Source organism: Vulpes vulpes, chromosome 4, assembly GCF_048418805.1.
Source record: "Vulpes vulpes isolate BD-2025 chromosome 4, VulVul3, whole genome shotgun sequence".
Classification (NCBI taxonomy): domain Eukaryota; kingdom Metazoa; phylum Chordata; class Mammalia; order Carnivora; family Canidae; genus Vulpes; species Vulpes vulpes.
In genome coordinates, this window is record NC_132783.1 from 111234164 (window position 1) to 111258426 (window position 24263).

General features: G+C 33.3%; 1 protein-coding gene and 1 non-coding gene across 4 annotated transcripts in view; one reads left to right on the forward strand and one right to left on the reverse strand.

Moving 5' to 3' along the window:
* The window catches only part of CLINT1 (clathrin interactor 1), a 58369-nt gene that overhangs the window by 28588 nt on the left and 5518 nt on the right, over positions 1 to 24263 (forward strand). For 2 of the 3 annotated variants that reach the window (XM_072756740.1, XM_072756738.1), the window contains exons 2-9: positions 1932 to 2036; positions 2578 to 2674; positions 4035 to 4143; positions 5093 to 5257; positions 7992 to 8169; positions 11581 to 11827; positions 13859 to 13928; positions 20831 to 20905. In XM_072756740.1, coding sequence (XP_072612841.1) covers positions 1932 to 2036; positions 2578 to 2674; positions 4035 to 4143; positions 5093 to 5257; positions 7992 to 8169; positions 11581 to 11827; positions 13859 to 13928; positions 20831 to 20905 — 1046 coding nt within the window. The remainder of the gene's footprint in view (positions 1 to 1931; positions 2037 to 2577; positions 2675 to 4034; positions 4144 to 5092; positions 5258 to 7991; positions 8170 to 11580; positions 11828 to 13858; positions 13929 to 20830; positions 20906 to 24263) is intronic. The other variant, XM_072756739.1, reaches the window with a different exon arrangement.
* On the reverse strand, positions 8604 to 8706 carry LOC112929042 (U6 spliceosomal RNA). The gene has a single exon (XR_003236843.1). It is a non-coding gene; the product is annotated as a U6 spliceosomal RNA (small nuclear RNA).

Consider the following 24263-nt stretch of genomic DNA (forward strand, 5'->3'; position numbering starts at 1 on the left):
AGGTTTGAATACCAATTATAATCAAACCTTTCTTCCTTTGAAAAATATAAGTTTTTGATAGCTGAAAAAAATATAAGTTTTTGATAGCTGAAAAACCATACAGCAAGAGTAGGGTATATGGATGTAATAGTTAACAAATTCTGATTTTTCTCTATTTCTAAGGCTTAATTGAAGGCTTTAAAATTGAAGATTCGAATGACCATATTCATAAGCATCTATTATAAGTGCTCTCAGTAATAATAGGAGCTTTAGATGTCAAATGAATATTGCTACAGTTTGTCACATTTCCACAGCATTTCTTTATTCCTTAGAATGTCTTTCAATTCTTAAGTTCATAGGAGTATGGAAATTGTTTTAATAAGCAAACATTTTGCTGCCATCTTGTATCTTAATTTTAAGGTGCCCTTTTCAAAGTTAAATCATTCTTATAAAAATATTAATATTTTTAAATTCTTCTAATAGGTGATTGTTGTCTGTAAAAATAATAGTAATAGCAGCTAACCTGTATTGAGCAATTCCTGTGTGTCTCATGCTGTGCTAATAGAAACCATTTGAGATGCTACCCTTTGAGGTAGTATTCTTACTTACTCCCATTTTGCATTTGAGGAAACTGGAATATAGACAGAATAATTTTGCCAGGGGTGCCTGGGTTGTTCATTGAGCATCTATCTGCCTTTGGCTCAGGTCATGATCAAGGTCCTAGGATCGAGCCCAGCATGTTGCCTGCTTCTCCTTCTCCCTCTATTGCTCCCCCTGCTTGTGTTCCCTTTCTCTCTACTCTCCTGAATATATAAATAAAATCTTAAAAGAGAAAAAAAAGAATACTTTTGCCAAAAGTCACACAGTAATTGGAGTCTAATCTTTCTGACTCCTAGAACCTATGTTCTTGACTGACCACTACTGAAGTCTTAAGTGAAAGTTAAATGTTATCATACAATCTCTTGATTGAATATTATGTAGCCATCAAAAGTGAGGCTTATGGTAACTAGTGACATAGGAAATGTATGTGATGTAATAAGCGAAAAAAGGGATTCCTGGGAGGCTCAGTGGTTGAGCGTCTGCCTCCGGCTCAGGGTGTGATTCTGGGATCAAGTCCCATATTGGGCTCCTTGCAGGAAGCCTGCTTCTCCCTCTGCCTGTGTCTCTTCCTCTCTCTTTGTGTCTCTCATGAATGAATAAAATAAATAAATTAATTTTTAAAAAATAAGTGAAAAAAGACCAAGTGATTACAGTTAAATTTTAATAGCAATTTTAAATATTTTTAGAATTTCTAGAATTTTAGAAGTTTGTCATTGCTTTTTTTAATGAAATATAGATAATATTCTCTCTTTTTTTTTTAAGATTTTATTTATTTATGTATTCATGAGAGAGAGAGAGAGAGAGAGGCAGAGATATAGGCAGAGGGAGAAGCAGACTCCATGCAGGGAGCCCAACGTGGGACTCGATCCTGGGTCTCCAGGATCACAACCCGGGCTGCAGGCTGTGCTAAACCTCTGCACCACTGGGGCTGCCCATATTCTGCTCTTATATAATTTTTCTGATTAATTTATAGAAATTCTGTTAAAGCAAGAGTACATGTAAACCAGATCTGGTTGGAAAAGTGACAACTTAGTTTTATAATAGACTCTAGCATGTTCAGTTTCCTTTTTAATTTGACCCAAAGCCATTTTTTACTGGACTTATGCCAGCTCTAATGTAATCTCTCATCTGTATTCTGGGAGGCTAATGGAATAATAAAATTTTCTTAAATATAACTTAAATGTGTTTTATAGTATCCTCGAAATAGCTTATGCACAAAAGATGTTTTCTTTCCCACCCTGTAGAGGTATCTCATTAGGACACCCAGTAGTGTCATTATTAAGTTTTCATGTGTTTCTCAGTTTTGATGCTAATCTTTGTGTGTATGTGCGTGCATTTTTTTTTCTCTGCAGCACCAATGTGGTTATGAATTATTCAGAGATCGAGTCTAAGGTTCGAGAAGCAACGAATGATGATCCTTGGGGACCTTCTGGGCAACTCATGGGAGAGATTGCCAAGTAAGTGATAATTTGACTCAGCAGTGCAGAAAGAATCCAACTATCTTTACATAGAAATACAAAATTTGCTTTCAGTTTTAAACAGTTTAGCTGCCAGATACAAATTTTGCATAATTATTCAGATATTAATGGAGGAAGTTTTACGCAGAGTCCCATTTCCCCTTAAAAATTAGCTCGAAAAAGTATTACCAAATTTTTCAACGAAGTTTAGAGACTTACTGTAGCTTTTTATAAAATTTTGACAAATGTATAAAATAATTTGAAATAAAGTTAGGAAATTTTTTTTGATGAGCATCTAGACCACCATCCTGGTAAGTAAAGGACTTGTAAAGGATGAGATTAATTAGTGGGGTTTACATGTGTCCTAGACATTGTACAAACTATGAGAAAAATATTTTATGGAAACATATCTAAATTTTTTGTATTAAGCTTATTAAATTTTTTAAGCTCTTTGGGAAAACACAGTAACTTAGAACAAGTCTGCCATCTACTGTTAAAATTAATGTATTGCAAAGTCTTGAGGAAAATTATTCTTTTCCAGGGCTACATTTATGTATGAACAATTTCCAGAACTTATGAACATGCTTTGGTCACGAATGTTAAAAGACAACAAAAAAAATTGGAGAAGAGTTTACAAGGTATGGACATCATTTTGTTTTTATTACTTGACATGTTGAAAACAAATGCTTGAAATTTTGAGATATGCATACATAAGTGATTATGAAGGACATTAAATCTTAGGATATTCTTAAACAGGTAAAAGAAGATTTGCTAGTCACCATAAACAACTATTCTGAATGTAAAATGTTTAAAATTAATGTTAATAATACTTAAAAATATCTTCATTTAGTAGTTAAGATTTTTCCTACCAAAAATATATTTGCATATCAAAAGTAATGAATCCACAGTTGGATGCATATTTAGTGTATGAGCAATTAAAATGAAAACCACAGTGTAATATGGTTTCTCATCTCTACATAAAATTTGCCTAATTTATAATAATTTTAACACAATGTTCTGCACCAGAAATGTTAGTTTAAAATATAGAGATTCTAAAACATATTAAAATTCTAACATTGTAAATTTCCAAATATGTACTTTTTATCAGATACCTAATGTAGAATTCTAAAGATTGTCATGTTTCCCAAACCCGCCATATTTTCTTGCTACTCAGATTTCTGTGCTTTCAAAATGGCATATAATGTTTATATCTGAAACTTTGAAAGCAACATTTTGACTTCCAGGATTGAAGAGCAATGCTTTATTTAGTTCATGTTTTTGATGTTATTTGTTTCTGAAAACATTCACTGTCATTCTTTTAGCTTATATAATATTTGTGATAAAATAGTTGCTATTTCTTTATGTGAGGTTTGTTCCAAGCAAAGTTAAGTTCACAATGCATCATTCAGTGGTTTTTAGTGTATTTACAAAGTCGTGCAGCAGTCACCACTACCTAATACCAGGATTTTTTCATCACCCCAAAAAGAAATCCCATAAAACCTTTATTTTCTCGTATTTGTTGGCAGCTAGTTTCTGAAACAAAAGTCACATCATTAACTTCCAAATTTAATTTGATCTGGGGAAAATGCTATGGGATCATATAATTACTAAATAATTGTTCTCTTTAACTGATGTTTCTAACAATTCACCATTCTGTACTGCCTAGATGAAAAGTAAAAACTGAGCCACTTTCTAGAAGCTTAGTGTTTATTTGTATCATACATTCAGGTATTTCTTAACATCAGAGAGCTATTTTTTCTTAATCTTTTGACACATGGTAACAATGGACAGCTTATAATTATTTACCGTGGTTACAAGAGGAATTTCAAATTGACTATGTATTTAAAGTCCAGTATAAGGTAAAGACATTCCCCCTGCCCTCTCCCTTACCCCCACAAAGATTATTTGCTAATGTTGGAATTATTTTTTTTTAACCATTTACCAAGGCTCTACCAGAATTTATTTTGTTAAATCATTTTGTGCTTTGTATTTTTACAGTCATTGCTGCTTCTAGCTTACCTCATAAGGAATGGATCAGAGCGTGTTGTTACAAGTGCCAGAGAACACATTTATGATTTGCGATCCCTGGAAAATTACCACTTTGTAGGTGAGCAATAGAAAAACCTTATAAGCAAATTAAAACAGTAGTTGGAGTTGTCAGTCACCTGAACCAGCTTAGAAGCTTCTCTGCTCTAATTAGAATGTGACTATTGCTGGTTGTGTGACGAGTGCAGAATCCAAGACGTGGGGCCCTAGAGTATTAATTAGTGAAGACAAGAACTTGCAGAAAAGACTGGCTAATAACAACAGAACCAACACAACATGAGTGTTCGGGTTTATATTAAAATATGCACTGGAGACTGGTCCCCTGTGGTGTCCATAAAGGAATAGCTTTAATCATATGGGAAGAAAAGGTTAGAGCTCCAAAACACACACATCTGTTTGAAGCTGGGTTTTTTTTTTTTCCTCCCACCAAATAATATTTACTGTGCAAAGGCAGCAAGGCCAGAGTGTGTTTTGAATGTGAACGAGGATACAGAATAAACCACATTTCATTTTGTTGTGTACCCCAGTTGAAAGCACTTTAAAAATTCAGTTTTTCAGGTACACACTAAATTCTGGTAATTAGTGTTTCCAAACTTGTATTGGGGAAACCAAAGCATTTGGGTACATTTTAGTCATTAAAACGTTAAAGTGAATCTTTTGTTGTTAAACTACTGTAGGAAAAGAAAACATTTATGGATATAAGTCTTTTTCATATGGTCATCATTAGTAATGCTTTTTAGTAGCTCTTTAATTTATCTTACATAGCACCAGTATCTGTGGTTCTTGTTAATTCACTTTTACATGCTCTTACAAGCCAGAATTGAATCTCAAGACTTAGAATTTGCTGATGAGAAAATGACGAAATTCAGTAGCACTATTTGCCTCTTTTTGTTAATTTTAAATATTGAAGTTGGTTTTTTATGTTGAAATTTTCATGTCTGTTTTTTGTGTTAAAGGGTTTGATATTTATTAATTCTTAAGGTTTTGTTTCTCCCTTACCATCCTCACAGATGAGCATGGCAAAGATCAAGGTATAAATATTCGCCAGAAGGTGAAAGAATTGGTTGAATTTGCCCAGGATGACGACAGGCTTCGTGAAGAGCGAAAGAAGGCAAAGAAGAACAAAGACAAATATGTTGGGGTTTCCTCAGACAGTGTTGGAGGATTCAGATACAGTGAGTATCAAAGACAAACTGACACCTATGCATCCATTTAGCTTCCTGGATATATTTTAAGAATCATTAAAAATACAAAAGACCAAAATAACTTTCCTTTTTTTCCCCAAAAAAATAGGATATGAAAATATATGAAGTACTCTTTTTGGTTTCTATTATATGGATATTAGGGATCTTCTTTTCTATTTTTTACTTTTGTGGGTTCAAGAATATTATTTTAACCATTAGTCATTAATTAAATGATTATAAACTTTAAGTTGACACAATAAAACAGATATATACCCTTCCCTCTTGATTTAAAAAGAAAAAAGATTTCTGTCCTCACCGTTTAGAGCATAAAAATATGAAGTTTGATAAAGAGCTTCATCTTCCTTATTTGAAACATTAGCTCTGTTTTGGGCCAAAAATAGGTAAGCTTCCTATAAGTTAGTTCTGCCTCAGTCTCTTCCCTTAACTAAGCAATACTTTAATTCAACACAGAAAAAGGTGACAGTACTATCAGTTTTTCACCTAGGCCTATCACTTTATTTTTCCTCACACGTTTAAGAGCAGCTGTAACATTGACTCCTTATGTTTATTTTTAATATAATATAGTTTCCCTAAAAATAGATTACTAGGTACTTGAAACAGGCACAGAAAATAAGAAAACTCCGTTATATCATGTCCCTTTAGACTCATTCAGTCTTCTGTAAACTCTGACCATCTCCTGGTCATTTTGTATATATACAGACAGGCTAGTGCTCTGTATACTCAGCCACAGATTGGGACTTCCCAACTACCTCCCACTCATGTCAGAAGTTTTTTTGTATTTGGATTACATTGGGATCTTAACTCCTGCATTTAGAACCATGTAAAAATTTCTATTTCTTGTGATTATCTACAAAATAATATCTTCACTCCTTCGCTGCTTTGCTTCCTTGCTCTCAAAGAAAAAATACTATACTTAATTATTAAAGGACGTTTTTAACAGGAAAATTCCTTTCTTTTTATGACAAAACATCACAAAAAGTTCTTGAATTGAGGAAAAATATTTATTTCTCTTAAATCATATAAATAAGTTTTGGAATTTTTATTTTAGGAGAGTAACAAGTTTTTGGATTATTTGCCTAAGTAGTTATTTTATTCTTTAGCTTTTTCAAAGCAGCAGGAGCAATTTAACATGTTTTTTGAGGAGAAATTGCTATTTGCAACTCATCTTCATTCTACTTGCTTTTAACCCTTTTTTTACCAGCACAATTTATATAATTTATATAATTAGATTTAGAAAACTAAATAAAGTCTCAGTCTCTGTGAACTAATTACAGCATCTACATTAGAGACTTGAACATCTTACATATTTGCATCACATTCTTTTAAAATTATATTTGTGATGTTGTATATATTGTTCAAAGACTTAACTAATCAACTTCAACTGTTTTATGTCTTTTCATTCACCTTAGATGGTGTCTTACCAGTAATCTGATACCTTTGTAATATGTTCATCACACTAATCAGCTTTGTTTGCATCTGCTTTCATTTTTCCTATAAATTTGTCTTTTCAAAGTCTAGTTTATCACATTTTCATTGAAATGTACATTCATGTTATTGGAAAACCACTCATTTTTATAAAGCCATCTGGTTAAAATTTTGTCATATTCTTTTTAAGTTGATGGTCACTTTCAGATCTAGTGGACATATCTTAAAATCCTCCTACAGAAAATTTCGGCTTTGGCAGTTTTAGCAGGCAGTTTACAGAATGGTTTTGTTCAATCTCCAAAGGGTTTTTTTTTTGCCACCAGAACTAGTTCACCAAAGTTGAACACAAAGGCTCAGCTACCTTTTGATTATTTTGTTATTTGTCATTGAGCTTTTCCCTTTTCTTTTTAGCCTGCCTTAATTTTCATTGTTTTCTTCTTTTTAACCTCATGTGATTTCTCTGTACTGTCTACTCTTGGCTTTTTGGTTGAGTTTGGATAGGCCCCCAAGGTCAAGGTCTAAAACAAATTTTGACATTTTGGGGTTTTTGTTTACCATGATCTATTCTTTTCATTCTCAAATTTCACACAGAGTCACCCTAGGTTTCGCCATCCTGGCATATGTTTAGACTTGGTGTTTGAAAGATCATCACTGTTCTGAACTGCTTGAGCATATTTCATGATTCTAGTCTGTATAGTTTTGGGTGGTTAGAATATTCTTTTTATAATAATTAAAAGATGCTTTCCCATGCCATAAAATCCGTTATTTTTCTAGTTTGACACTTAAAGAATAATAGTTATTTTCAGCATATTGGGACATGTAGCACTCAGAGTGTTGTGTCCTATAGTTGGTGTTAAGAGACTGTTGCTGTCCAATACTTTTCTAATAATTGAAGAACCATTAAGAGACAAGAATGAAATATGTATTATACAACTTTTGTAAAAACAAAAAGATTTCCATTTCTCTTTGACTTATATAGCCTGTGTTGGTTTTTGTGTTTTCCTCTACTCTTTTAAGAACTTACAGATAATGCTGTGCTGTGCATTAAGGTTGTGTAAGTTTTCATAAACAAAACCTTTTGAATCTGCATTCCTGCCACTTAATGACTGGCACTACATGCTGTGCCTTGCTGTAATTGTGTTGATTCAGCACTGTGGGAGCTTTCTGTTTTCCTTTGAAAACTATTTTATTATGAGGAAAAGCTTCAGAAATAAGGACTGTAGACACCTTTTGAATTTAATGTCCTTAAAGTTGCTTTTCTTTTTAATGCTTTATATAGGTGAAAGATATGATCCTGAACCCAAATCAAAATGGGATGAAGAGTGGGATAAAAACAAGAGTGCTTTTCCATTCAGTGATAAATTAGGTGAACTGAGTGATAAAATTGGAAGCACAATTGATGACACCATCAGCAAGTTCCGGAGGAAAGATAGAGAAGACTCTCCAGAAAGATGCAGGTATTAACACTTTGTCTCCTGGGTCTTTTGAAAAGGGTGCTGAATTTATGCAGCTGGGTTTTTGTTTATCTAAAGTTCAACTTTTCTTTTTTCTTAATAGATTTTATTTTTTTGAGCAGTTTTAGGTTCACAGAAAAATTGTACATAAAGTAACAGAGTTGCCATGTTAACCCCCCACCTTGTGCATGCATGTGTGCTCACACGTGTGCGTGCACACACACACACACACACACACAATTTCTTCTGTTATTAACATCTTGCATCAATGTGGTACATTTATTAACAATTGAAAACCAATCTTTATATACTATTCTTAAATAAAATCTGTTATTTGCATTAGGGGTCATTGTGTTGTGCACAATTGAGAAATACATAATATCCAGCATTATAGAACCATACAAGATAGTCGTACTGCCCTTAAAAATGCTCTATATAAAAATATGGCATGATTCATGAATTTGCATGTCCTCCCTCAACAGGGGCCATGCTAATCTTCTCTGTGTTGTTCCAGTTTTAGTGTATTTGCTGCTGATGTGACACTCTGCAGCTGTTTTTAAGATGCTAGGTCAAACATTATTTGTAATTAGTATTGATATATTCCATGTTGTGTATGTACATTTATTTCTAAAGTTGATCACATTTTCTGTATGTTTTTATTCAGGCTATTTATTGAAAAGAATTTTCCCAGTAAGAACTTTCATAGCTCATTTGGCATTTGGGCATCGGATCACCCAGTCTCTAAGTTATTGCTGAGGGATAATGAAGTTTATTATTAATAAACTTCACTAAATAAGTTTAAACAAAAGTTAAAGGGTTTGAAATTTAACTCTGTGACATTTTATAATGATTCCATGCCAGTGTATACAAGGAAAAAAAATTCAAATGAATTTTTAAGCTAAAATGTTTTCAAGTGTAGATCTATATTTTCATAAACTATATTTTTTGATGTTAGAGCATTTGTATTTCATTTTATGTAGAACAATACTTTGAACTTTGCAGCATTCACTTTTTGTTCTTACCTACCCATATAGCTATAAACTATATAAAAGTTAAAAGGGTAATATATATAGCACTTTATTTGCAAGGCAGGTTTTACAAGTTCTTTGTCATTTTTGCCTCAGAGTATTTCTATTAGAAAGGCTAGATCAAGGATTTTAGTCTTATTTTTTAAAAGTAAAACCTGACGCCTAGTCAGGCTATGTGGAACTTTCCTAAAGTAACGGTTAGTGATGGAGCTGTTCCTTCAAGTGAGTTCTTATAACTAAGTACCATCTCTCTCCTTTATGTTTTTGCTAAAAAAAGAAAAAAATCTTAATGGTTCAGATTTAGGGGTCATTAAAAAGAAAATTTTGAAGCAATTTTAAAATACTTGTTTAGTGTTTAGTGTCTTCGATATGTTTCTGTATTTATTAAATTTCTCAAATGCCTGTCTTTTTTAAGACTGCTGCTGGAATATAATCTTTGAAGAGCCAGAATTTACTTTTAGTACCTTAAATATATCTATTTTACAACTACATTTCTAGCTCATTTATATTGAAGATTATATATATTTAAAATAACAAACACTAAACTTGGGAAACTGTGCCTACTCAAATATTCTGTGAATATTCAGTTTTTTCTCTCATGATTGTTCTCATGGCCTCTGTGTCTATGTTTTTAGTTTGGTTTAGAAAACATAGTGGCCATAGATTCTGTTGCTAATTCCTGAAGAGATGTGGAGATCAGGTGGGTTGGGGTAGGCTGGTTAGAGATCTAACTATGTACATTCTTGTGTGTTGCTTTACTCTGCCACCCTTAGTTTTTCTTTCTTTGCTTTGTCTTTTTTTTCTTCTGTCTCTCCCTTGATTTTTTTTTTCTTATTGCCTCTATGACAAGTTCTATAGTTTCTAAGTCTTTTACATAAAGTATCCAGGTTTAAGAGTAAAAATGTAGTGTGTATTATTTATCATAGTAACTGAAGAGCACACCAGGGACCTGAGTATTTGTGAAAGAAGAGTAGACTTTTAGACAGAGTTGCATGAGACCTCTGGGATGTTACCAGAATGACAGACTTATTTTTAGTTTGTTATTAGATTCAAGAATTTTTGAACATTGATCAGATATCAAGTTTCCATTTCATTGTGTGCTAGTCAGTTTTATATTCTCAACATATAAAGAAATTAACTTGCAGTGAAATCAAATTGGACCTCCGGAAGATAAGAAATTTAGCTTTACTTACAGGGCTGATGATGGGAACCTTTAAGTCATTTGTTGCTGAGAAATTGGTGAGAGACAAGGGCTTTTGAACACCTAATCAGAACTTGTAGATTCCCTAAAATGCTAATAGATAAAAATACATTTAGCCCTTTTTCTCTGTGTGGGAAGTATTCTTGATCCTTGATTTATAGAGGTTCCAAATTGATTTATATTTAAGTAGAAATTGCTTTAGATTTGTCTGGGATAAATTAGTAGAGTTTTAAGGAGAATTTTAAGCATTTTGTTTCAGAATATTTATAAATTAAATAATCTACTCTAAAATTAAGTAATGTAGGCAATGGAACATATTTCAGGTAATTTCTCTCTGCCTTACTTGTACCAGAAAAGAACCTCAGTCCTATATTACTGAAGAACAAATTAGTGCTGACGTTTTTAATTTGTGGCATGTGAAAAACTCAGTTTTTATTATGTATGTTTTTCTTTTGCATTATTAAAAAAGGGGGAAAATTGTTTTGAATATGCCTTAAAAAGGAATTATTTCAAAACATTTCAAGTATACTTGCTTCCTGTAAAACAATTTTCATAGTTAGGTAAAAGTTTCATCTCCCTACACTATAGTAAAATAGAGCACTAATGTTGTAAAGTGCAATACTTTATATTTTTTTGCATTTACAGGTGAGCATTTAATCATTTAAATTTAGTTAGGATAGTGTTGAAAATATGTCCACTGAAATTGTAATATTTTATGATGTATTTGTGTATAAGTCAGTGACAGAATTGTTATTTAAATGGGACTGTAGTTTGCACACCATCCATTTCAAGAAAATGGTCATCAAATGCAGATGTTTGAGCTCACAGGATCTCTTCAGTTGATTCTGACATGATAATTTCATTTTATTTTTTAATTAAACTTTAAATCTATAATACATAAACACTTGAATTACTTCAGACTTTTTTTATTTGTACACATTTATGTAAATCTGTTTTTGTAGCAGTGTTTTAGACTTACCTAGGGAATTGAACGGGTTCTCATTTCCTCTCCCCAACACATATCATTATTCAGATAACTTAGATAACATTCTGTTGATCCCTGTCAAATAGAGTATGGAATTTTGGAGTTACTGCATTTGAAATTCTTTAGCTCAAATCACTGAGGGCTCCATTTTAAAATAATCCCTAGTCTTATTATTTTGCTTCATTTTTAATATCTTTTAGCGACAGTGATGAGGAAAAGAAAGCAAGAAGAGGCAGATCTCCCAAAGGTGAATTCAAAGATGAAGAGGAAACTGTGACGACAAAGCATATCCATATCACACAGGCCACAGAGACCACCACAACCAGACACAAGCGCACAGCAAATCCTTCCAAAACCATTGATCTTGGAGCAGCGGCACATTACACAGGGGACAAAGCAAGTCCGGATCAGAATGCTTCAACTCATACCCCTCAGTCTTCACTGAAGGTGGGAATGGCACAAGTTTACACACTCTACACAGTTTTATTCTTACAGATTACTTCTAGAATTACTGCATTAATAGGGTTGGGCATTCCTAGGCAATCATATTAATTATAGATCATCTGGCCTGTATTACTGAGAGTCATTAATAATAAGAAATCTCTTTGGGGGAAGAAACCTGTCCAGTTGCTGCACGATTGTGTATGCACTTTCTATGAAAGTAGAAATGACATTTTCAGTTCATTTGGGAAAGGTGGCGAGTTGGAATATGGTGCATTTATTTCCTTAAAGACACTATTACTGGTTGCCAAACATGATGAGATTTACTAAGGAAAATAGAGGAGTATTTAGAAGATGTAAGAAATGACAAAAGAGGACCAAGTATTGATATATATAGGGGAAATGGTCTCATTTTTATATAGAGATGTTGCCTATGAAGGGAGGCTTATTTGCCTGATGGTCACTACTGATTAGTAGCAGCACTGCCTTCTACCTTCTTCATTTGTTTTTTATTCACCCACAGAAATGAAATCCACCTACTAGATACCTGGCCACAAGCTAGTGTTTTGTCAGTCTTCCCCACTAGTGTTTACCCAACTTGTGTCTTTGCGTCAGAAGTAGCAAAAAGCTAGGGAAAATGTTTTTCTAATGTATGTGTCCTACAAATTATAGTTAACTCTAAAAATAAAGCTAGTCATACTTAGTGGCAAGAACAATTCCTCTGTCAAGATTTGCCATATATCATCTGTGTATAATTGTACCCATCTTTTTAGTTTTGATGAAAACTTCAATTAAAACTCAACTTTAGGGATCCCTGGGTGGCGCAGCGGTTTGGCGCCTGCCTTTGGCCCAGGGCGCGATCCTGGAGACCCGGGATCGAATCCCACGTCGGGCTCCCGGTGCATGGAGCCTGCTTCTCCCTCTGCCTGTGTCTCTGCCTGTCTCTCTCTCTCTCTCTCTGTGTGACTATCATAAATTTAAAAAAAAAAAAAAAAAACAAAACTCAACTTTAGTCGTAGTTATTAAAGAGGGGAAATGACTCTGTCCTTTGTGGTCCTAGATTTCCCCTGCTGTAGATAGTTAGCTTACTGACGACTGTACAGGGTCTGGTAGATAGTCACAATTAAAGCCTCAGTACATATAACTGTTAAAGAGAGAACTCATATAAGGTTGCACAGGAAAATCAGCCACACTGTATAACTTTTTTTTTAATGATTAATTAATATTTTTGTATATTAAAAGATTTTAAATATCAATTTGTAGTATAGCCTAAATACATTTCACTCTGCCATAAACAGTTTATAGTGTAAGCTTTGCAATTTTTTTTTTCCTCCAAAAAGAAAAAAAAGGCCAGAGTTTTTGGAAAGTTTGTCAACTGCTTAATCTCTTTCAATCTCAACACCTTTTTGAACCAGCATATAGGTTTTCATCTTTAGGGCTCAAATTAACATGCGTAGGAGCAGGTGTTTCCCTATTGCCTAGCAATTCTGTTGTAATTTATTGTATATGTATTGAACATACAGGACATTTGCACCAAGGTGCTTAGGACTATGGGGAAGAGAAAAATCATTGTAAACTCCAGCCCCACATTTTAGTTTGGGGAATAAATGTGAAGCAATTAGATGTGAAGGTATATCAAACAACATAGAATGACTTGTGTGATGTACAAACAGTAATCAAAGAGTCATTAAATCATGGAATTTTAGAGCTGGATAGGATCTTGGTCTCATATGATTCTGATATATAACACTAAGATTTGAGTGGCATCTGGAAGGTATGCTTTCCAGAGTGAAATGCAGTAGGAAAAGAAATGGGGAAAACAGTGTAGATGTTAGCGATTTTAACAGTGCTAAGGATAGAATTACTTAAAAATGGTGCTCTTTCCATAAAACTTCAAGGTCATTTCTCTTTTTTCAGAAAACTAAATGTACTCTTATTATATTACAAGTATTTGGGTCTCAGCTGAGAATCAGAGATGACTAGAGCAGATTTAGGAAAAATAGTAGAATAAGCTTATTAATTTCTCTGTGTTTTCAGACTTCAGTGCCTAGCAGCAAGTCGTCTGGTGACCTTGTTGACCTGTTTGATGGCACCAGCCAATCAACAGGTAAGCTTCCACATTGGCTTTTTTCTTTTCAGTAACCTTGATTTCAGAGTAATTTTTCAAAATGCCAAATAAAGGATACAATGAAAAATAATTTTTTGCATTGGATTTATTTTTAATGTGAAATTAGTGAGCCTTGAGCATTATTTGGGAAAAATTGTTTAATTGCCTGAAATAAAGAAGAGTGCTTAAATATTTGACCAGTAATTTAGTAATAGCTCTCTGTCTCCTTAACTTCTTAGTACTGAGTATATGGAGTCCTTTGCTTTCTTAAAAGCAAAATGTACTGTGCTCTGCCCATTTTATTGTCTTTTCTTAAATCTTAATTTCTGGCTCTCAACATCAGCTATGGTAGAGTTTATATAAACTTTTCATTCAGTTATTCAGCAAGTATTTACTGAATCAGACACTGGTCTGGGTGGGTGCTCAAGGTATAATATTTAGTGAAACAAAGTTCTCGCCCTCATAGGAAGGTCAGGCGGAAGAAGTAATCATTAATCAGGAGTCACAAATAGTTACCTGGTTATAAACATGCTGAGAGCTTTGGAGGAAAGGGGCATTCTATGAAAGTATGTAACCATCTATCTGATATATTTTAAGGAGGCTATAGCAAAAGAATAGTCGCTTTACCAAGATTATTTTAGAGATAGGATTAATTATTTCTTCAGTTAGATTTTTAGTATATGCCGGATTTGATTTAAGTAATTCCCTATATATTGTTTTCAAGGTAATTGGTATTTGAGGTTGCATTTGATGATTATGGAGTTCTAATAAAGTCCTATGCTACAAGTCAAAACAGCTTAAGAAATATAATTTCTGTTTAAAGATGAACTTTCCCAACCTATTCAAAGTTTATTTCACATTAAAATGTAGATAACAAGATTGATACATAAGTAATATGCAAAGTAAATCTGTTGTTCCTAGATATGTGTAATGATTTTTCAAAACAATTGTTTTAAAATTTACATTAGTGATGGGACGCCTGAGTGGCTCAGTAGTTGAGCGTCTGCCTTTGGCTTGGGGTGTAATCCCGGAATCTGGGATCAAGTCCCACATCGGGCTCCTTGCAGGGATGCTGCTTCTCCCTCTGCCTGTCTCTGCCTCCCTCTCTCTCTCTGTCTCTCATGAATAAATAAATAAAATCTTGAAAAAAAATTACGTTAGTGCTTAAGTCTGTGATGGAAATTATTTCTCATTGATAGTACATGTAATTAAAGAAAGTCTTCTGTTTTCTCCTTCTTACCCACTATCATAAAATTCTTAGACTGGGATTGAATTTCATGGGGCATCTGGTTCAACAAAGTTTCTGAGCTTCTTCAGTTCCTATTTTCCCTTTTTTCTATAACTCGTACGGTTCCTAAAATTATTCTGTAAGCAGAATAATTGTTCATTAAACTGTCATGCCCACTGCCACAACTGCATCAGTTGTTTAACAATTGATTTGCCATCTTTGGCGTGCCTGGGTGGCTCAGTCAGTTAAGCATCTACCTTGAGTTCAGATCATGATCCTTGGGTCCTGGGATGAAGCCCCACATCTGGCTCCCAGCTCAGCGGAGAGCATGCTTCTCACTCTGCCTGCCCCTGCCCCTGCTTGTGCCCACTCTCTCTCTCTCCATCAAATAAATAAAACCTAAACAAAAACCAAAAACAATTTATGCACCATCCTTTTGTATGCTTAAAATCCTAACTGTAGTGTTAACTGTTAGTTAGCATGTAGTCATATAATACAGATATAGTGTCACAGAATATCAACTACTTTGGAATTCCTGACATGAAATATTAAGGAGCCCTTTCATGCATCTGTGGAAAGTTTTAATGGAGCAATCAGAGAAGAATTAACTAGGAAGGTCAGATGAGTGATGTAACTTTTTTCTTCAGTGATATCAAGATTACTTTGAACAGAGAGAATTATTAAATACCAGCATGCTTCCTTTGCTTGGCAAGAACCATTGAGTGCTTTTTCTTCTCCAGTGCAAACAGTAGATTGACTAATTAAATAGAAGTAGCAATTAATATTAATACAGTAATTGAGACAAAGTCTAACATGAAATCTGGGAGGTTTCTTGCCTTAATGTTTGTTTTATCATAATTTTCTGTAAAAACAAACGAGTCTACATCAGAATTATCTTTTAAAGTTATCTTCTATTTGAAACAGTATGTTTAACTAGTTTATGTAGAACCCCTCTATCAGTACATAAATTTTGTTATCCCAAATCTCTGTTTAAATACTTTAGTAATGTATTTTAAATTGACTTCAGCAGTGGAAAAATATTGGATATTAAATCTTTAGAACCTACACATGAAAAAGTCTGAGAATCTACCATATTAAGTGTTGCTATTTGGTATGCCATTTGGGTGTCATTTACCAGATGTGCCTATCCTTATAATATTACCATCATGCATGTAATATGGGCATGAACTGTAAACCTAAGGAGATATGACAGCATCTGTACTTCTCACCAGATAAATACTTCCTCTGAGGATATGCTCAGATTTTTTTGTGTGTGTATGTTACTACATCCTTTTTTGCTAACATCTTCAAAAGTATGTGTGGTAAAATCACTGTAGAGTCTTTTCCAACTTTTAAATATATGTGTGAAACCCATTCACCAAGAATTCATCACTACTATGGTGATGTTCTTTTAAGATCTGTACTCTAAAGATATTTTGGTGGCTTTTACACATAGTACATTTCTAAGTAAACATTCTAAAAATAAATTACAGCATTTAGAAAATAAGCCAGTTAAAACTAGAATGCCAAAAACATCCCATTTCATTTTTTTATTGTTTCTCACCTTTGTAAAAATCTACATTGTCTCCTTTGTCCCTTTCTCATTAAGGAATTTAGGTCTTGATTAACATACATTCTGTAAGTTCTCTCTAATAGCAATAAATGAGGTTGAAGAGAAAAATACACCATAAGTCAGTACAAACAGAGGGTATTACGTGTGACTTGCAATATGTTTTGAATTTCTTTTTTAGTTTAAAAATAGTTTTAAAGATTAAGGTATGTCAAATCCAAAATGTTGATTACATTTGTATTTGAACCTGTTACGTTGTACACAGTACTCACAAAAGTTTGTTGAGGATATTTATATGAGTATGAACCATGTTGTTACATATTCAGTACACTGATTTACAGATTAGAATTTCCATAAAGTTGTCTCAGTTTAGGCCAAGTTTACTAAAAATAAATATTTTTTAACATATTCTCTTCACTAATTAAAAGTCATGCATGCTCATTTTAGAAATTTGATGGAAAGCAAGTGATTCACCATTACTTGGATGAGTAATAATTTGGGTGAATATTCTTTTTTTTTAATTACTCTTTCTATATATTCAGTCAGTATATTAAGTATTTATTACATGGCAGATCTTTTTCAGGCTTTTGATAAGGCTTTTATTTTTCTGTGAATTACCTTTCATCCAAGTTCTCATGACCATTTTCCTATGATCACTGATATTTTTTTCACAGACTTGTAATTGCTTTATATCTTAACATTGTATAGATATACTATAATTTATTTAACCAGTTTCTTATTTGGGGGCGGGGTGGAGATTAGGTTTTGTTTTGTTTTCCAAATTTTTCTCTATTAGAGTACTGGAATAGCATCTTTGAAAACCATCCAGTTGGTAAGGAGAAAATAATATTTCATTTTATTTTGCATTCGTTTGATGCCTGAATTTGAATACTTTTCATGTTTTTATAGGCCAGTCGTAACTTGTCTATTCATGTTTTTTTGTCCATTTCTTTTAGTGGGGGTATTTATCCTTATTATTTTATATTTAAACTTCTTATATATATTAATCTTTATCATACATTATAATTTTTTTGCATTTTGTCATTTCTTTTATATTTACTAAAATTCTTGCAGCAGCTTTTTATAATGTAATCTAGATTAAATTCTTTGTTGAAGAAAATTTTCATTTGAAGTTCAGCTGTATTTTTCCTGTTTGCAGTATTGCTTTGGAAAATACATGTTCCCAGCTGGTGATTGTAAATAACCTCCTTGCTATTCCTGAAAAGGCAGATGGAAATGGTTCATTTATAATGACAGCTCTCATGTGGGAATCTTGAAGGATAGCTCTTGTGAAATTTAGCCGTCTTCCACATGCAGCAATTTTTGGTACACTCTTTTATTTAAATTCCATTAGATAGAGGTTATCTGGTAAAATGCTTCAGTATTGAAAATTTCTGTTGGACTTAAGGCATTGGTATGAATAACATCACACATACAGGTAATGATAGTCCCTCCTAGGAGAGAGCAACTTTTCCTAAAATAGAAAAATAGAAAGTTTAAATTGTTAAGATAGTTTTCAGAGTTAAAAACTCTGTGCAAAACCCAAGTAGAAGCATAATCTGTGGCACTTCAAAAGATGAGAGAAAACTTAAGTCCTTTTCAGAAAAGGTGGCTTCTATTGTAAAATACTTATGTGTGCTTTTATTCTTTACTTGCAGTATTCTTAAATTGGTTATGTTGAAATGAAACTCCCTACAGTGTGAATGGAGAGGTGTAATATTTGCTTGTTTAGCATAATAAATTGCATATTGATGTTTATTCACTGCTGGATGAAGCAAATTAAAATAATCCCCAATTTTCAAATCCCTTAATGTTTTAGTAAATGATTAACTGTCATTCTGTTACCTAGCAGTATACTTTGATCAATATTTTTAACATGAAGGAACAATACAGAAGACAAACATGAATATAAAGCACCGTTTGCAATGTTCATTTCCCTGCTAGTTTTTTATTAATATATGTGTTTGTTTATATAGTTTAAAAATATAGGTCATTGATCTTTTATGTCCCTCACCACATTTTATCAGGATTATGTATAAAGAGAAAAAGAGAAAAACAAATCACTGTGATATTATCCTTTGGATAAAGTGAAAGTAGTGAGATGAGCTCTAGTTTTGGTAGGAGTGTGGAGAACCTTGGCCTTGGTGGGAGATAGTGCATGGTGAGTAAGGACATATGTGAATATGTGCATCTGAAGTGAGGTAAAGAAATGAGAAATTTGTTATGCTTGCTGATAACAGTAGATGTGCATTAAATAGAAATACCAGGTATACATGTATCAGAAACTGATTTGTTCCTTTTATTACTGCTGGCCATTTATTAGGAGGGGAAGATGGTTCTAGTTTAATTAACCCAGTTGAGTGTAGCAGATGGGGCAGAGTGTCTTGCAGCGATAAGACAATTCAGAAATGGCACCAGATGTTGGAAGCCGTCCCTGGTGGTATTTGAGTGCAGCCCAGATGTTCCAGTCCCACCTGGCTAGTTTCTAAGCACTGCAGGCTAAGCAGCTGTGATGTAACCTATATAATGTTCGCATAACACTAAAAGCACCATAATTGAACTGCTGCTCTAAACTTCTAAGGTTGTGACTCTTACGAGGTGAAATCTTTAAGGACAAAGAAAAATAAGGATAGCTATTTAAAGTTTTATTAGATCCTTTGGCTATTGCTGTTTCATTGATAACCAAATTGGACAGAAATGGAATATTAATATTTAGTGTAATATTGTTCAAATTATAGGTAAGAGTAAATATTATTATCCACATAGTGTTTACAAATAAAAATTTGTAGGAGAATGTGCTGTTATGTGCACAGAAATTGATTTGCAGCCTTTGGATCTCACCTCTTTAAAAATGCCATTCTAGAAGTAGTAAAAAGCTGTTATTTTTTCATGTATTAAAAATGCAAGTATTTGCCTGTTCATGGAATAGACAATAGAAAACAAATAGTTCACCAAAATCATTACATTCATTTTTCTTCCTGTATAGCTATTAAAACCGATTTTTATGCAAATCAACCTCAAATATTTTTCCCTTTTTATTTAAAAAAATTTTAAACCTACAAAAAATTTGCCACATTTTCTTCATCTCTCTCTAGATCATTTTTGTTGTTTGTTTATTGTATACCATTTGAGAGAAAATTGGAAAAAACAGGACATTTTGCCCACCAAATACTTCAGTATATATCTTCTTAAAACAGGGACAATTCTCCTTTATAATCACAATATAATTGTCATACTTGGGAAATTTAAATTTTAAACAGTATTGTCAAATATACGGGCCATTTTCAGATTTCCCTGATGTCTCAATTATGTCATTTCAGGATAGCACTTTTTAAAAATCCGGAATCCAGTCAAGGATCATGTATTTCATTTACTTGTTATTTTTCTTTAGGCTCCTCTAATCTGTAGCAGTCCCAGTCTTCTTTGTCTTTTATGATGTTGACATCTTCTGAGGAGTCTTGAGAGTTGTTTTGCAAAATGTCCCTCAATTTGTAATTGTTCTGATTCATTCCTCATGATTACATTCAGGTTAAATATTTGGAATTCTTAACACAGTGATGACCTCCTTTTCAGTCCTTCAGCATAAAAAGGCCCATAAATGCTATTTTCTCTGATTATCAGTGTTATTAATTTTGATCAGTTGTTTAGGTTGATATCTATTCAGTTTCTCCATTGTAAAAGTAGCTTCATTTCTTCATATTTACTAAGTAATCTGTGGGGTGATGTTTAGCGATTATGTGAGTATCTTATTCCCTAGCAACATATTACCCAGGTTTTAGCATCCACCGAAGATTCTTATAAAGAACGTAATTGATAGATAAACCACAGGTCCACACTGTGTTTGGGCAATGTAAGTGAGGGATAACTTTAACCACAATGTAGTGTTAATTACTTAGAAGATAAAGAACTGAGGAATGTAAGAGGTGGTAGCTTAAAAGGAACATGGGGGCAGGAAAACTTAGATCAATAAACTAGCTTCTATGATGGGTCTGGAGCCTCTAATATTAGGTAGTTTTAAAGTGTGGTGCTAAACTGGCTTTCTGAAATTGCTACTGGTTATTCTATGGTTTTAACAGTTTAACTTTTCTTCATGCTAATTTCTAGGAGGATCAGCTGATTTATTTGGAGGATTTGCTGACTTTGGCTCAGCTGCTGCATCAGGCAATTTCCCTTCCCAAGGTATGATACAATTTGCCCAGAAGTCTAGGGACAATGAAAAGGTTATCAAGACCAAACAATTCCCTTCACCAAATCAGCTTCTTTTTGGTGTCTTACTCCTTCTAGTATTTATAATTCCTAAATCCTAAAGAATTTACTCACAAAGGTATTTTATTGGGTCATTGTCTTAAATGTGTCAAATGAATTAATTTAGTTGCAGACTACTCAAGCAGGCACACCTAAATAAAATTGGCCTTATTCATAAACAACTCTTGTTTAGCTTTTTTTTTGGGGGGGGGGCAGTGAGACAGCACTATGGAGAGTGTAATTAAGCATAAATAATCTCAGCTTAGCAAGAAGAATATTTCAGTCTATGTTTAGCTTATGTGATGCAATCCCAAGGATACAAGGATTAGGCAAGCTATCTTCATAAAACCATTCTTTGTAATTTAGATATATTACGAGCATTTCTGTAAAAACAACTTCATTTTGACACATCCTTAAAGAGTGAGCAACTGAACCTCAGGCAAAACTTTCCTCCATGTTAGATTAGAAATTTTAAATGCCCTTGATTTATTGTAGTGATCACTTTGCCGTATATACAGATACCAAGTTTTGATATTGGAGACTTGAAACATACATTTAAACATCAAGGATTGAGGTGAGGCTTTTGTCTTTTTTCCCCTTTCTTTATGAATATTTTTACCTTACTGCCTCTGCCATATAGTTTGGTAGCTGTTTAACTTTGGGAAGGCTGCTGGGCCTCCCACTTTGTAAAATCAGAAACACCATCTGACAATGTTCTTATAAGGATAGAAGCACTCATGTCTATAAAGGTGTGTAAAATAGAGACTAAGTTCATTATTAAGTGTTGTTAAGTTGTAAAGGTTGGCTGTAGTGGGTATTTTTGTATAAAGTCTTGTCACTCTGAAGTTTGAGAAACAACATGAAAATTTAGTTATAAATTTTAAACATGAGGGAAAAAAGTAATTTTGCTGAATTAGTCTTACTCATTTCAAGCAGAGTTACTGCCTATAGATTCATTGAATTAAAATTTCTATTTAGTAATGTCTGATTTAGTTTTGTGAGGATTTAGAAACAAAGATACGTAGGCTTTAATCATCTGGGGTTATTTTGATAGCCTACTTGTGTAAATTCCCAGAAACCAGAATTGTGGAGTAATGAACTTCATTTTAAAAGTGTAGTTATGTCTTCTCAGGGTTAATACCTTACTTTAGGCAAATCAAATGGAAGATAAACATTGCCCTAATTTTATAGACCGCCTGTGTGATTCTCAAAGTTTTATGTATATAAAGTTGCCTACTATGCAAATAATTTGAATATCATAATGTTGCTAAGTGATACATCTCTTCATCTGTATGCGTGTGATTAATATAACCTGATCACCATTACGCAAGGGGCTGAAACTGTTGCAACAATGATTAATCATTTCTGAACAATATATGCCCCACTAGAAATCTCTTCCTTCTATGATTAATCATCTCAGATAAAGTTTTCAGATGGGGCAACACATTTTGCCCCAGTTTCCATTCTTACTCTCTTTTATAGATCAAGGCATATAGGAGATCAGCATAAAGTTTATCTTTATCCAGCAAGTCTTTCTTAAATTAGTTTAAATTGTTTAATATATAGAACTAATACTGAAACTCTTAATTCAGTCTTTTTTGTAAAGATCAAAGACCTGTTTTAGTTAAACCCTGAGGTAATGAATATGAGCCCAGTTTTTGTATTAAATTGTTGGTAGAGCATAGGTTTTCTATGTTATTTCTAAATTATTTTCTTTTGAAGGGGCTCACATTTTAATATGGTAACAGAGAAATATAATTTTACAGATTTAATGTTACTGTTCTCTTTAGATATTTAGCATAATGAGACACAGTATTGGAGTGGTTGGTTTCTTTTTAGGCTAGACAAAATATATTTCCAAGTTGTAAGTGAACTTGGGAGTACAAAGAGATGGTGTTAATTAACTTCGAAATATATACTATTCTCTTTCAGATGGCACTTTATGTGTAGCTCCTTCTTCACCTTTGCTTTTTCAACTTCCATTAATTCCTATTTATCTGTTTGTCCCCTTCTTAAAGAAAGGTTTATTTACTTACAGTCATGCATAGCCTAGTTAAAAAATTTTTTCTTCGGTATCAATTGCCTTTATATTTATTATGTTCTAAATAGTATATGTGCAGAATTTTAGAAACTTAACACTTTTTTGTGGCATACCTAAAGAGATTTTGGCGCCATTGGTCCTCACAGGAGAGGAATTGTTTCCACAGTTAATCCATAGTAACAATAATAAACCCTAAATGGCACTTATTCTATATTAATCTTCACAACTTAGATTTTTTTTAAAAGTGAGACACGGAGAGAGGGCTATATATATAACTTTCCCAGGATCATTCAGCTAGTAAGGTACAAAATCCATGCTCTTAAACACTATATAGTCCATTAATTAACCTATAATCAATTTTTTAGTTTATTGAATGCATTAAATCTTAAACTTGTTATAATTATCTTTTAATGTAGTGATGAGTTCCTCCTCCCCCTTTTTTAATATTAGCATTGAATTAGTCTCTTAAAAATATACTCCACTTTTTTGTTTAAATAAATAAATTGAACAGTCCCATTTGAAGCAAGCACCGTACTAAGGTTATACCATGACTAGCTACAGCCCTTGTGCAGTCAATGAACGCATGGCCAAAAGGGTGAGAATGAACTTTTTACAGAAATTTACTAACCCTACTCTTAATTTTACAGAGTTTTTTCTCCATGCTTTTTTATTTCTTGATAAATTTAATCTCATGAATTTGGAATTTTATTTACATGAGACCATATAAATCGTAGTTTGAGTTCTCTTTGAGCCTTTCCAAATAATGAATGGGTGAAATGAGTTGTATTCTCTGATTTTATGGAGTGTCTCCTTGCGTGAGGATTCTCGATCTCCCAACAAAAAGGGTTTTTTTGTTGTTTTTTTTTTGTTGTTGTTGTTGTTGTTGTTGTTGTTGTTTTTTATTTATGATAGTCATAGAGAGAGAGAGAGAGGCAGAGACACAGGCGGAGGGAGAAGCAGGCTCCATGCACCGGGAGCCTGATGTGGGATTCGATCCCGGGTCTCCAGGATCGCGCCCTGGGCCAAAGGCAGGCGCCAAACCACTGCGCCACCCAGGGATCCCCTCCCAACAAAAAGTTTAACCTGTTAAGCTTTCTTGCTTTTCAGGGTCTTAGGCTAACTCATATTTGTTTAGCTGGCAGCATATTTGATGGATCCACAATCTTAGGTTGAAGGAAAGTTTTTTTTTTTAATAATAAATTTATTTTTTATTGGTGTTCAATTTGCCAACATACAGAATAACACCCAGTG